General features: G+C 46.9%; 1 protein-coding gene across 1 annotated transcript in view; it reads right to left on the minus strand.

Annotated features, from left to right (window-relative positions):
* Positions 1 to 5,118: 5,118 nt before the first annotated feature.
* Positions 5,119 to 13,644, minus strand: part of LOC106887982 (desumoylating isopeptidase 2-like) — a 61,567-nt gene continuing 53,041 nt past the window's right edge. The window contains exon 5 of the mRNA XM_014941863.1: positions 5,119 to 7,973. Coding sequence (XP_014797349.1) covers positions 7,731 to 7,973 — 243 coding nt within the window. The 3' untranslated portion in view covers positions 5,119 to 7,730. The remainder of the gene's footprint in view (positions 7,974 to 13,644) is intronic.

Genomic DNA, 13,644 nt, shown 5'->3' on the forward strand with positions numbered 1-13,644 from the left:
CCCCCCCCCTTCCCGCCGCGGCAACGCGACCGGGGACGCTGCGTTCCGCCTTCCGTGCTGCCCTGGGGTGTTTGGCCCAAGGAGGCGGCCGTCGCCTGTGGAGAGCCGCCGGGCTCAGCGAGCTGCTTCCCGCCTCTCTCCAGCCGTGGCTGGTCGCTCGTTGAAGTAACGCTGGTGAAGCGTTGCGGCCGGGAGCGCTCGGTGCCTTCCTGACATGGCTGCTGCGGCCAAGTCACCCCTTAGGAAGCCACAGGGCGCTCCTAGGTTCTACACACACGTTCCGCCTTCCGTGCTGCCCTGGGGTGTTTGGCCCAAGGAGGCGGCCGTCGCCTGTGGAGAGCCGCCGGGCTCAGCGAGCTGCTTCCCGCCTCTCTCCAGCCGTGGCTGGTCGCTTGTTGAAGTAACGCTGGTGAAGCGGTGCGGCCGGGAGCGCTCGGCGCCTTCCTGACATGGCAGCTGCAGCCAAGTCACCCCTTATGGAGCCACAGGGCGCTCCTAGGTTCTACACACACACCCTCCGTATCACAAAAGCTCTTTGAATTAGCAGGCGTTTGATGAGCATTCAAAACCCGTACGGTGGTAGCAGGCCGGCCTGTTGAATGGCTTCCTCCACCCCACTGGCTTTCCTGAGGAGAAATGTCTGCTAGGGAGCATGTCCCACCCGGTCTCCCAGCTGCGGCCCAGTTCCTCGGATGGATCTTACATGGCTTCCACCGTATCTACAGGAAGGAAGGGACAGGGCTGGAGCCACTCTGTCACCTGCACGAGTCCTCCACCCCACTGGCTTTCCTGAGGAGAAATGTCTGCTAGGGAGCATGTCCCACCCGGTCTCCCAGCTGCGGCCCAGTTCCTCGGATCTTATATGGCTTCCACCATATCTATGGGAAGGAAGGGACGGGGCTGGAGCCACTCTGTCACCTGCACGAGTGTGCAGCCTGGATTTAAGGCCAGAGGGTGCCATTAACAGCACGTGTGTGCTGAGAGGGAAATTGAGGTTTAAAATGATTTGGCTCCATGGTGGCCAAACCTGGACAGTCCTGAAGCTCCAATGAGGTCTCTACCCCTTTTTTTTTCATCTGCCATCTATGGTATATGGAATGAAATCTCCCCACCCATTATTCAGAGAATCATAGCATCATAGAATGGTTCAGGTTGGAAGGGACCTTAAAGATCATCCAGTTCCAACCCCCTCCCATGGGCAGGGACACCTCCCACCAGACCAGGTTGCTCAAAGCCCCATCCAGCCTGGCCTTGAACACCTCTGGGGATGGGGCATCCACAACTTCTCTGGGCAACCTGTTCCAGTTCCACCACCCTCACAATAAAGAATTTCTTCCCAGTATCTACCCTCTCAGTTTTAAACAATTTTCCCTCGTACTATCATTTGACTTTGATAATCCCTCCCCATCTCTCCTGTAGGCCCCCTGCTTGACTTTGATAATTCCTCCCCATCTCTCCTGTAGGCCCCCTTTAAGTACTGAAAGGCCGATATAAGGTCTCCCCAGATCCTTCTCCAGGCTGAACAATCCCAACTCTCTCAGCCTGTCCTCAAAGGAGAGGTGCTCCAGCCCTCTGATCATCATAACCCTCCTCTGGACTCGCTCCAACAGGTCCATGTCCTTCTTATGTTAGGATCCCCAGACCTGGACGCAGTACTCTAGGTGGTGTCTCATGCGAGCAGAGTAGAGGGGCAGAATCACATTCTCCTGGAAACATTTTTTGTGCAAACATATTATTTTTGTGAGGTGTTTCTACCACACCTAGCACAGTGGCATTCTCATTTTTAGATTAGGGCTGCTACACATTACGCTCTCATTCTTATTCTTGATTACTTTTGGTACCTGTGGATGCCCATTCACTAATATCCATGAATGGCAGTTCAGTCAGTGTATATGCCAGGACTGATGATTCAAAGCTAGCCACTACAGCATAGCCCCTAATGGTGAGATGAAAGCACCATCCACAAAACTGCAGTAACCCTGAATTATCCTGTTAAGATAAAATTCCCTTTGGATGTATATGGAGATGAGGAGTTCATCTTCAATAAGATCACCTCTGAAGTCACAGAAATGAGAAAACAACAAAAGACTACAGAGAAGAGGCTGATGAGGAGCTCAGTGTTACTACGTGGCCGGGTGGTTTGTCACAGGAAGCCCCTCAGGAGAAGTTCCCTTCAAGAACCTCAAAGGTGAAAGAAAGAACATTTTTCCCCAGACAAGTCCATTCCAGCAGACAGAGGAAAAGCTGGGAATGAAGAGCTGTTGTTGAAGAGCTTCACTATTTGCAGCTGCAAATATTTTGTGAAGAAACAAAGGCTTGTGCTGTGCACGATGAAGAAAAATCCATGCAAGCATCCATAGCCACATTCCCAGCAGTGAAGAGAGTGCTCTTCCACCTGTCAGCAAGATGAGGATTACCTTTTCTTGCTTGAAGTGCTGTAGGTACTGCAGTCTGGAGCCTCGAGAAGTTTTAGCACTGCGTATAACTACTTTGTAAGACCTTCCAGCAACAGAAGTATATTTCACATATGTAGGGTTACTATCCTCTGAGCATGCCTATCTGTTTTGCACTGAACATTTACTTACAAGTGAGAGGACTTGACTCAGACTCCTGACAGTTTTCTGAACTCCCTTTTGTGCTTCTGGAGGGTATTTGGTAAAAGGGCTTGGCTTGGGTAAAGGAGACCTCAAAGGCAAAAGTCTGCCACTCTGCAAAATCACAATCAAGCGATGACTAGTTCAAATAACCAACTAGTTCACTGAATCTCAACAGAGCTTGGCATTTCACCTCCCCACACACATCAGAAAAGCCAGCCTGCAGAACTGAGGCCAGGGACATTTCAGGAAAGCAAGTGGCATGGAGAGATTAATTGCAGCTTACACCTGGGATACCTTGTCAGGGTGGGAGGGAGAAGAGGGCTGAAATAGCAGGAAACATTGCCATTCAGGATCAGTAAGCATGGAGGGCACTGCAGAAACATACGCAGCCTCTGCCATCTCCAGCGAGAGCTGAAGGCTGTGTGAATACCCAGCGGAGGACCAGAACTTATCCAGCTGAATCTTTTACTAGTAACAAGAGACAAGCCAGCTGAACACTGTTAAGCTACACATGCAGCCCCTGTTAGCTTTTGAAGGGGAACACACATACTGGGGCCACCCTTCTGTAATTTTGAACTTTCCATCAAAACTCATTGATTAAAGTAGCCATCAAAATCTGGCCGCTAGCCACGTCTTTCTTTCTGTAGCCTGGTTTCCTAAGGAAAGATTGCCAAGATCATACTGTCTGTTTTCCCGACTTGTTATCCCTTATCCCAAACACATTGGACCCCTGGAAATTTTTACAGCCTTTTCAAAACAAAGCTGGCTACAACAGCGCTAATGGACAGTCTTACTCTGAAATTTCGAGCCATTAGTCATTCTTGGCTGGTAGTAATTAAATGTGCCCTTCCATCCACTCAAACAGCTCTCAGTTAGAGCCACAGGCACAATGGTGGAGTACTGATATGTTGGAGATAAGAACATCTATTCTCCAGGCACAGGCTGTGATCTTTTCACATATTACTGCAGCCAGAGGCTCTGCCATGTTCTGGCAGCTTGTGGCAATGGTAGAGCTGAAGCTGGCACAATGGAAGTTCCTCTTTAAAATATTTCCTGAGTCACTACACAGCCTTTCCACAACACAAATCATTGCCTGGTAGTGAGCACAGCAGGGGCAAAGTGGAACAGGGCACCTGCTGCCTCAACTCAAAGAGTAATTTAAAACCATTTGAAAAATGAAACACTGGTGATTATTTCCTCTGGTTTTTCTCCATTAATCACATCAAGGAATTAGTGGAGGAACTTTACTTATGTTTTCTGAACATGTCAATAAGCCACCACGTATGTACAACTAAAATGACAAGAAAATCAAACATAAGAAGATAAGCTAATATTATTGCAATCCAGTGGCCACCAACTTGTTCTGAGAGCCTCTTCAGCCTAGAGACAAATAAACAGAACTGAAGAAAAAAGAAATAACAGGGCAGGAAATGACTGCTCCTTGAGTACCTCAGTAATGGAAAGGCAACATGGGTCTGAATACCAGAAATCTGTACTCTCAGCTGGGAGCAATGAGAGCAAGAGAACAGGTCTGTGTCCATCCCTGCACTGTACTGAGACTGGGATGAACCCATCATGGAACACAGGCTCAGTGGTGGGGGACCAGCTCACCCAGGGCCTCTGGAGGCACAGCTGTCCCTTTTAAAACTTCATGAGAATGTGAGAGATATGGGTCTCAAATCACAGACTCGGGAAGAGGAAGCCAACTGACAAAAAAAATCAGTAAGAATAATATCCTGAAATTATGAGAGTTGCTATTATAGATACAGATGAGCTGAGAAGAGAGGTTATTACTTCACCTCTTTCTTCTCACTCTAACTTTCCCTGGAAACAGTTTGTATTGTAACTCTAATATTCCAGCACTATGGTAACCTCACCTTCAGTCTTTCTGTCCCACCTGGGTACTATTAGCTCTTTGCTCAAGGCAGGACCCACAGCTGCTGATGCCCATGTGCAGAGTTGGTGCCCTCTCATTCTGGCTTTTAAAAGGACCACCAAAAGTCCTGGCAGTAAGAAGATGGGTTAAGAGTTTGTGCCAGTGCCTTGGGGTGCCCTTGTTAAGATTCAAAAGCTGCTCTTTTGTTTTCATTGATAACTGTTGGTATCTAAAATTTTCCCATGGTGTTATGCTCTGAAACAGCAAGAGAAAGCAAATGTGTAACTAAATACAAATATGATATAGTTATATAATAACAACCATAATTTTGTAATAATTGGGGGGATAAGAAAAGTGCCTAAAATGAACATGCTATACCAGAGATGAACAGTAAATTAGACTTTAAAATGTCTTCATGTTTAATAATCTAAAATACTATTAAATTACAGAGGTAAAGCTATCATCAATATATATTTTATTTCCACAGTGTCCCTTTGTTCTTATCATTGTTGGTCGGTCACCTTGAACAGAGACGGGTGGGGAGAAATGCTTTTGAAGACTGGAATATATTCTGGTTTTGATTTACAACAGAGGTTTGATCCCTCCTTGCTGTGACCCCTACTGCCATAAACAGACGGACAAGCATAAAAGTAGATAAACAAACATCTGTTTTTTATGATACTGACATCTCACCCCAAGTGTTGTTCCCAATACTTCAAGCACATATTCATGTCCCCAGGGAGGCTGAATGTAGCTTTCTTGTCCGGGTTACCACACAGCCAGTTAAACATTTTTTACTTTGTGAAATACTGTGAAAGGAAATCTGTGTGTGAGATGTGCCTCTGGAGCCCTGGTTCTCGCCTAGATGTATATACACGGTGCTTTACCTGGAGCTCAGGTGCAGAGCAGAAACATGAGGTGATGCCCAGCTGGCTTTTGTCACATCAGGAACTAGGTGTTTCTCACTGCAGTTTCCCTGGCCTAGACAAAAGCTCTGGGAAAGCCTCTTCTCACTTTTCTCCAGAGAAGGACCTAAAAAGAGATTTTAAAATTCACTGCACATAATGTGCTGCTGGCTATTGGCAGGCACACTGGGAACTTCAGACAAATGGAGCTTGCACTGCTGGTTTAGGCTGCAATGACCATGACTGCAGGGGAATAGAGAGTGCAACAGTACATTGTGTAATGAGGTTTCTGGGCAGCGGGATTGAGAACAGGATGGAAATCTTATTAAACATCCCTGGACAAGCCAGGGTAATCAAGATTGGTGCTGGACTGGATACCAGGAGCTGCAGAATTGCTCACAATGCAGTACTGGCTGTGAGCAGCCAAGGTTAATAAGGAACATGACTTTAGTTCAGCACAGAACTTGCAGCAATTTGTTCGGAGGATGAAAATGAGAGGCATATTGTAAAGGTTTTGTTGCCCAAACATGCATCACTTCAGGAGGCAGTGGAGCAAGGGCATCCTGTGAGTTGTATTCCCATCCAATAGATCTCTCCAAAGTCTGCTGCTTCTCTAAGAGCATGCACATGTAACAAACCATTAAGCGCTTTCTAGGCAGACATGATGTACATCATAGCCAAGACCTTCAGCCCTGAAAGCACACGCTTCTGTATACCTGAGCTAAAGAAACAGCTGGTTGAACTTAGCATGCTATTGCGACCAATAACAGGAGACAACCACCCATCTTAAGGGCTTGTAGTTCTTTCTGGGTGGAGGGTGGAAGTCCTGACTCAGTAGTAGCTGTTTGGAACAGCATTTCTAAAATGGCAACCCCCTCTCAACGCTGTGCCTGTTCCTTTTTCATCCTCCTTTGTGTAGCCAAAAGGAAGTGCAAGGGAGAAAGGGGGCCTGGATTTACCCTTTGATTCTCTCCTACGTCTTCTGATCAGAAGTCCTAGTGAGGTAACTGAGTGGAAGTGTTGGTGTACTTGTCCTTTCTTCCTCCTCTGCTTTCTCATCAGCTGTCAGAATGAGCATAGATGCATCCAAGGACCAGATTCTTGTCAAGAGCCAGCCTGGAGAGGCCAGTGAGCCAGCTGTGCCCATTTTTCATGCCACTGAAATAGTGCACACAACGGAAGGCACTGTAGTGGCCCATGCATTGAAAGGGTCATCCATGCTTTCCAGATGTGGTCCTAAGTTTCCCCCTCCACCTCCAAAAAGGGAGGAGAAGAAAACAGTTTGACATTCTTTGGGTTTACCACTTATTTTTACCTTCTTGAGTTGGCTCAATAATAGGCTGGGAAGGGTGGCTCTGGAACCACGTTTTAGGTCAGTGGGTGCAGGAGGAAAAGCTTAAGGAAATACTGATCTTCCCAACAGATTCACTCTCTTCCTCCTTGTGCTCAGGAAGGCCATTCTCCCAAAGACAGCCAGCAAATGTCAGCTAGGAGAGAGATTCCCTAGGGAATCCTGGGGAAAGGGGGAAGTGAAGAATGCTGCCTACAACTAGGGAAACTGAGAGGGGTCTGTGCCAAAAAGCACCAATATGGTCAACAGTCACCTCTGCACCTACTTGGTAGCTGCCTGTAAGCATTAGTCCCATCCTCTTTTTGACCCCAAAGAAAAGCCACAGTAACACATTCATTTTCTAGGTTCTTTGTTATTATTTTCAAGAGCAGGACAGTCATTCGAGCTCTTAAATTTGAGTTATGAAAACTGGTGGTTTTAGAACAGCAGCACCTTTCATTTGTCCTTCACATGAGTTAGAAACCTGATAATTACAAAAGGGATGGGGCTGAGTGGAGCTTGTTGCTGGTCTAAGAGATGAGAAGGTTGAGTTCTGGCTCTGCTTCCTTCACTGGGTGTGGGCAGGAGATTTGTCACAGGGGAACGGCAAGCCCAGCCAAAATAGAGAGGAGGCTACTGGGCTCAAATGGGTGGGGGAAGAGATAAAAAGATAAAACAGTACCAGAGAAGGAACGTCACAGTATGGTGCCCCCCTGCCCATACACATGCTCTCCTGCCCGAGAGAGCCAGGATCAAGGAGCATGGGGGGCCTGGGAGGAGAATCCAGTTTAGTTGCCACACTCCTCAGTACAGCGTTGGAGTTCACAGTCTTTTTGTCGAGCAACTGCAGTGGCAGCCCTTGGAAAAGGGACTGAAGCTTCACCTCCTTAGTAGAAAGGGTCTTCTCTCCCCTGTGTCGTCCGTTGAAGAGGAGAAGAGAGAAACCAAGGTGTGCCAAAGGGTGTGAGAAAGAAACAGTACAAGAGAGAGGGAGATGTTCTTTGAGACATCCTGGGCACAGGTCAGACCCGAGTGTGTCTACAGGTTCGCGATGTGCCTGAGGCTGAGGGGGCTGTGGAGGTGGAGGGGGACTCCTCATCCGTTGTGTCCCCCTGCTCCTCCTTGTGGAGGCCGAGGCTGATGTGGCTCTGCAGGGCTGCTGGGGTCAGCCACTCCTTGGGGAGGCAGCTCTGGAGGAAGGGGATGCAGGAGCTGAAGTAGGCCAGGCGGTTCACCCAGCGGGGGATCTCTTTCCCACATAGTATCTGTGGAGCAAACCGAAAAGGAGCATGGTTAAAAGCGCCAAAACACGTGCGTGGTGGCAATGCCATCTCCACCTGTACCACCACCTCAGCAGGGGGAACTCCCTGTTGCTCAGAAGAGAGCTGTTTGAAGTGTAGGGAGTGCCTTCTGCAGTCAGGAACAGCTCTAGATGCAAATGCTACACAACTGCTTGACACACAGAGAGAACCCTGCCAGCCGTTGCCCTTGTCAGCATCATAGCACAGACCAGGAAAAACAGCTCATGGCCCTCAGCAGCTTTGGCCACTCTGTTCCCCAGGCAGTCCATGGGTAAAAGGAAAGGCCTCCCAGCCAAGACAATGGCACTCATTTTCCAAGTAGCTCAAAAATTTTGTAAAAATATTTAGGCTGTTGCTGGCCACACCTTGAGGAGCCCAGAAGCTGAGCCTGACTAGGTGGATGGAGGTGCCTGAGAAGACGTTCTTGCTGCTTTCTTGTCTTCCTTAGGCTGACACACTGGGGCAGTCAAGTTACAGTATCTGGGGGTCCTTTTCCTATCCTAGCACATTACCCTTTAATTTCTCCTCATATGGTATTTCCTAAATGTGGGAAAGAGAGCAACAAACAGAAAGCCACTAGCTCCTCACTAGGTCTGTGTTTCATCACAGGTGCTCCTGGCACTGATTTGGGTTACACTCTGCTAGCACAGATATTGTTTTCCAAGGTCATTTCATACTCAGCACAATAAAACGACTTGCTGCATATGGCAGCTCCTTTCTTCTGTAGCATTTGACCACACATACCTACGGGTGCCTGATTTTAGTAGCTGTATCTGCCTTAGATAGGAAAACATAAGGAAAGTTTCCCTTTACATTTTACCCTTACCAGACACAGAAGAGGCAAGTGGAATGGATCAGCTCTGGGGGACCTCAAGAGCCTGCCTTTAGTACATATACTGCCTGTGTTGCCCTACACCAGTATACTACAGCCTGAAGTCTGTGGCAGGTACAGTAGTAGAAATACCCAAAATCTCCTTCCCTCCCAGCGCTGTCTCCCATGGAAACTCCACCCCACAGACCTTGTCCCACAATTTACATGGATTAGTGGCTCCAGGGTTGTCCATAATGCGCCTTCTGCTCATACTAGGTTCCTTCACTCTTCTCCCACCCTCTTCCCATCTAAAACTACACTTAATTTAATACCAATTGTGTTTGTCTGTAATCCACTAAGGAGGTTATTTGGCAAGATTTCTACTACCGACAATGGAAATGCAGTGCTTAGATGTTTCAAGAGATTTTCAGGGAGCACGACTAGAGCAGTTGCTAGAGGATGGGCTGTGCCGCTTTATAGCTGTTACAGCTGATGACCAGCTGGTCCTTCATGCAAATGGCCTGGGCAGAACAATCTAAGCCCCACTCCAACAGTCACCTTGAGGATAAGGGAATTAGCTTGCTCCAACAGTGTGGCGTTTCCAATGAGGTGTGGAGAAAGCAGCGAACCTGTGACCGTGCTAATTTGACTATGGAACTCACTTTATTTTGGCATGCATTGTTTAAAAATCAATGTGTGAAATTGAAGACATTATCATTAGGTATCAGAGAACGAGCAAAGCTATTTAGCTGCTAAAATTACTTGCAAGCATAGACTGTTCTTTACCTAATACACTCCAAGGACTTTTATTTTAGTTCTTACCAGTGCCGCATTCTACTTAACCTCAGATACAGCTATATGAATCTGTATTTTTTAAAATTTTAATCTGGGGACAATTATTACCAATTTTTTATCTCCATCTAAATCACTGGTTTCCATTCCTAGAGCTATTGCCTGAGCCTATAAACAGACGACCTCTCCTCCTACGTTTAAGACTCATTCATAGAAAATGTGCTGATCCATTTGATTTTCTCAGCAGACATATCTGATCATTTTCACAAGAATACTGCTGAATTTTTAAAATTGTATTCAATATGTTCTACTCGAACATTGAACCTGAGCCAAAGCCAAAAAACACAGTGCAATTGCCTCTAGATTTTGTACCATTTCTCTTTCTTCCCCTCCAGGAACTTAGGCAACATATTGCCAGTGTAGAGAATGACTCAGTTTAGGCTCCTTGTGATGTATGCGTGCATGTGAGTTTAGTTCTCAAGCAGTGGTAAGTCTTAATAGACTTCCCCCCAGATACTAACAGGAAAACACAACCAGTTTATGATTTTTTGAGAAAATTAGCTGAAACAACCGAATGACACAAGGTAAGATTGCCTGAAATGGAAATACTGTTTTTAAGAGTTGGCTTTTTTTTTTCTAAGCAGGTCCCCTAGCAACTAAAATAGCACTTCCCAACATGGAAGCAATGCCAAGATGCTTGCCTTTTGTTTAAGGGAGCTTCTTCACCCAGAATGAATCAGTGAGGCAAGGAAGAGCCAGAAAAAGAATGGAGATGTGTGGGCATCTGGCCATCAATCACAAAAGGGCAGTTTGTAGAGCTTAAGGGTAATTACGAAGTCAAAGTGGTTTCCCTTTCCTCAGTCACACTTGTCCTCGCCTCTTGTCAGTGAAGCCTTGTTACTATTCCACAGCAAAACACAATGCTCAACAGGAGCAAAAGGGCAGTGGCAGGGAATGCCGCTAACTCTACAGCCTGCTCCTGTGTTTCTCACTCCTTGCCATAAAGCATATTGTGCTGGAGCATCCAGCAGTATTTAGCTAATGGAGAAACGTCAAGTAAACCTGGCTGCAATGGGATTAAGCCAACTGAATTTAAATAAAACAGCACACCAGCAAGATGAAGTGGGTGTTTTCTAATTGCATATGAAGAAACAGAAAAACCTACCTACTGCAGCTCTTCAGAGAATTCTCAACTGAAAACCTCACACTGGAACAATAAATCTATCTACTGCAGCTCTTCGGGAGAATTGTCAACTGAAAACCTCACACTGGAACAATAAACTCACAGAAGCCTCTTACCATCCATTGTTTCCACCAGCAGAACTCTCTTTGTAGAGGTTTGTAGAGGTTAGGATTTTAGGATTTTGTTTTCTTGTTTGCCAAATAAGTAGGGGTTTCTCTTTTGAAAAGGGTACACTTCTCTGTGATGGGTCATGTACTTGTCCTGTCAGACTTAGTCCTGACCATCATATAGGATTGTCCTGCTACCATCCCTTCAGGAACTTGACATGCCTGTAGTGAAGCCTGAGCTTGACACTTGACAAGAAAGCAGCTGAGCCTCTTAAGCTGACTGGAGAAGCAACTTTAAAGAAATGAAGTCACAGAAGGGCTAAGCCTATGTAAGATATAAGTGGGACAGGTAGCTCAGGGTTTAATTATAGCTTCTCTGAGGCAGAAAAGTATTTGGGATGGGAAACTCTTAGGAGTATGTGAGAGGCTGGATGACTAGCAACAGAGCCTGGAACACCTCAGCCCACCTAGGTCTTTTATGGCCTCAAGTTACGCCAGGGGAGGTTCAGGCTGGATATTAGGAAAAATTTTTTCACTGAAAGGGTTATCAGACATTGGAATGGGCTGCCCAGGGAGGTGGTTGAGGCACCATCCCTGGAGGCGTTCAAAAGACAGGTTGATGTAGTGCTGGGAGGTATGGTTTAGTGATGGTGATGCTTCTTGTTTGATGTGCGGGTGTCTATTTTTGTCAGTTAGGTTGACAGTTGGACAAGATGATCTTTGAGGTCCCTTCCAACCTAGAAGATTCTGTGATTCTGTCTTCCCTAAGCTTTACAAACGTCCTGTGAGTACTGTCCAGCTATCATTGCCGAGCATAGCTCTTCCTCATCTTTCTGCCCTGGTCTGGTCCCTGCAGGTGTGAGTTATTCTCACCCCACAGAGCCAGCCAGTCCGTGCCACAGACTGAAATCCAGCGTTTCGGACAGTGAGCACAGCTTGCAATTGCCCAGCAGGAGACCTGTCCCTGTTTCAGGCAGAAGCTTCGGCAGAGGCTGCATGTACTTGCAGCTTCCACTGAGTGGCACCTCGTGATAGCGCGCCAAGTCTCCCATGGCTGCAGCTTCTTCTGGGGACTCAGTGATATCTGCAAATGGCCCAGCTGGCATCTGCAGAGCCCAGTGGAAATAGCAGCTCAGACATCTGTGGCTGAAGCCAAACGCAAGGGAGAAATGGGACCTGACAGTTTGGGTACAGTTTCTGGGCAGCTGCCAGATCCACACCAGCATTTCAGCTCGTCAAGAAACGACTAATTTGCGATGCAAAAAGATCCTCTGAGCATCTTAAGCTGTGTTCCTTTTGCACTGAACAGTCACTGGTTAAAAATGTACAAACTGCCTGGGGAGTAAGGCCTGCACCCCATCACTCTCTGCACCCCTAAGTGCCCTAAGAATGAAGCTTTGTTGCTCAGCAAGGCCTTAAAGCTCCCTGCAAAGCTTTACTCGGGGCAGGAGAGCAGCCTAACACCTGGGAAACACGGGTTTAAATGCCATCCACAAGGGAAGCAGCTGAGTCTCCTGCCTGCTAGAGGACAGCACCATCAATGTGCTGCATTTTGGGAGGCCTTTGCATCCATGGGCATACACTGTTATAGTCTACACAGTCTAAAAGGCTGAGCCCCTTTCAAAATGAGGTGAAGGGCTGATTAGTTGTAGATCCTAAGAGAAAGTTCTTCAAGGCAATAGGTACTGCGCTGTGCTGGATGATGCAATTGGGGCAATTCAGGCCATGCACAGAAATATAACTCAAGGCACTTAGGAATTTTTTTTAAGTGAGCCCTCCCAAAGGCACCATGGAGTGCTCCGATCCATGAAAATCAAGATGAGCAGAGGCAACATTACTTTCCTCAAACAATACATGCTAATTACTTCAATTCTTGTCTTCAAACTGAAGCTCGGAGAGTTCAGCGCTGAACATCTGCTGAACCACCCACTGCCACTTCCACTTAGCAGCCTTCCTAAAAATGAGGTGACGTCCACATGGGGAAGGTACCCATTTAAGCTACTGTACAGTATTGCCCTTGGCACATCTTAGAGAACGCCAAGGGCTTTTATTGGCGTCTGAGGAGTCTTGACACACACCCCATAGCACTTTTAATGCAAAGCTGTTAGAGCCCAAGGGGAATCTTTCCAGTCTTTGCTTGAGTTGGCTCCTATGAGGCCTAGGCAATATAGCACAGATGATGCTTATCAGAATTTCAGAATAAGGCCATTAGATACAAACCAGCACATCTGCCCAGTCAAAGCTTGCATGCTCTGCTAGGGCAACCAAAAAACAGACGTAGAAAGAGAAGCATGGCAACGTGATGAAATTAATACTTGGATACATCTGGAATAGGCCATTAACTGAATGCACAGGGACATCTTTTTCACCACCTTGCAGAAACTAAACTGCCTGGTGCCAGCAGAAATAAGGGAGCCTGAGTGCATCAGCGAGAGACGTACCTCTAGCTCTGCACTCCTGATCGGCTGATGCACATGGTGTATACACCAAAAATAACATTCCTGAAAGAGAGCTGACATGCAGCCTTCGCAACACACCTGAAAGCACAGTCTCACCTTGGTGGAGCTGGCATGCTAGGATCAATTGAAAGAGATTTATTGTATAGTTACTGTGTAAAAACAACAATTTCTGCTCTAGGGAATGTAACCAGCCTGTGGGGACTAACAGAACAGATGCGGTGGCACTGGGCTGGGAAGCTGCATGCAGCACACATCCAGCAGAGCCAGGAGTGGCCTGCGTCTT

The sequence above is a fragment of the Calidris pugnax genome, unplaced genomic scaffold (assembly GCF_001431845.1).
Source record: "Calidris pugnax isolate Ruff unplaced genomic scaffold, ASM143184v1 scaffold56, whole genome shotgun sequence".
NCBI lineage: Eukaryota > Metazoa > Chordata > Aves > Charadriiformes > Scolopacidae > Calidris > Calidris pugnax.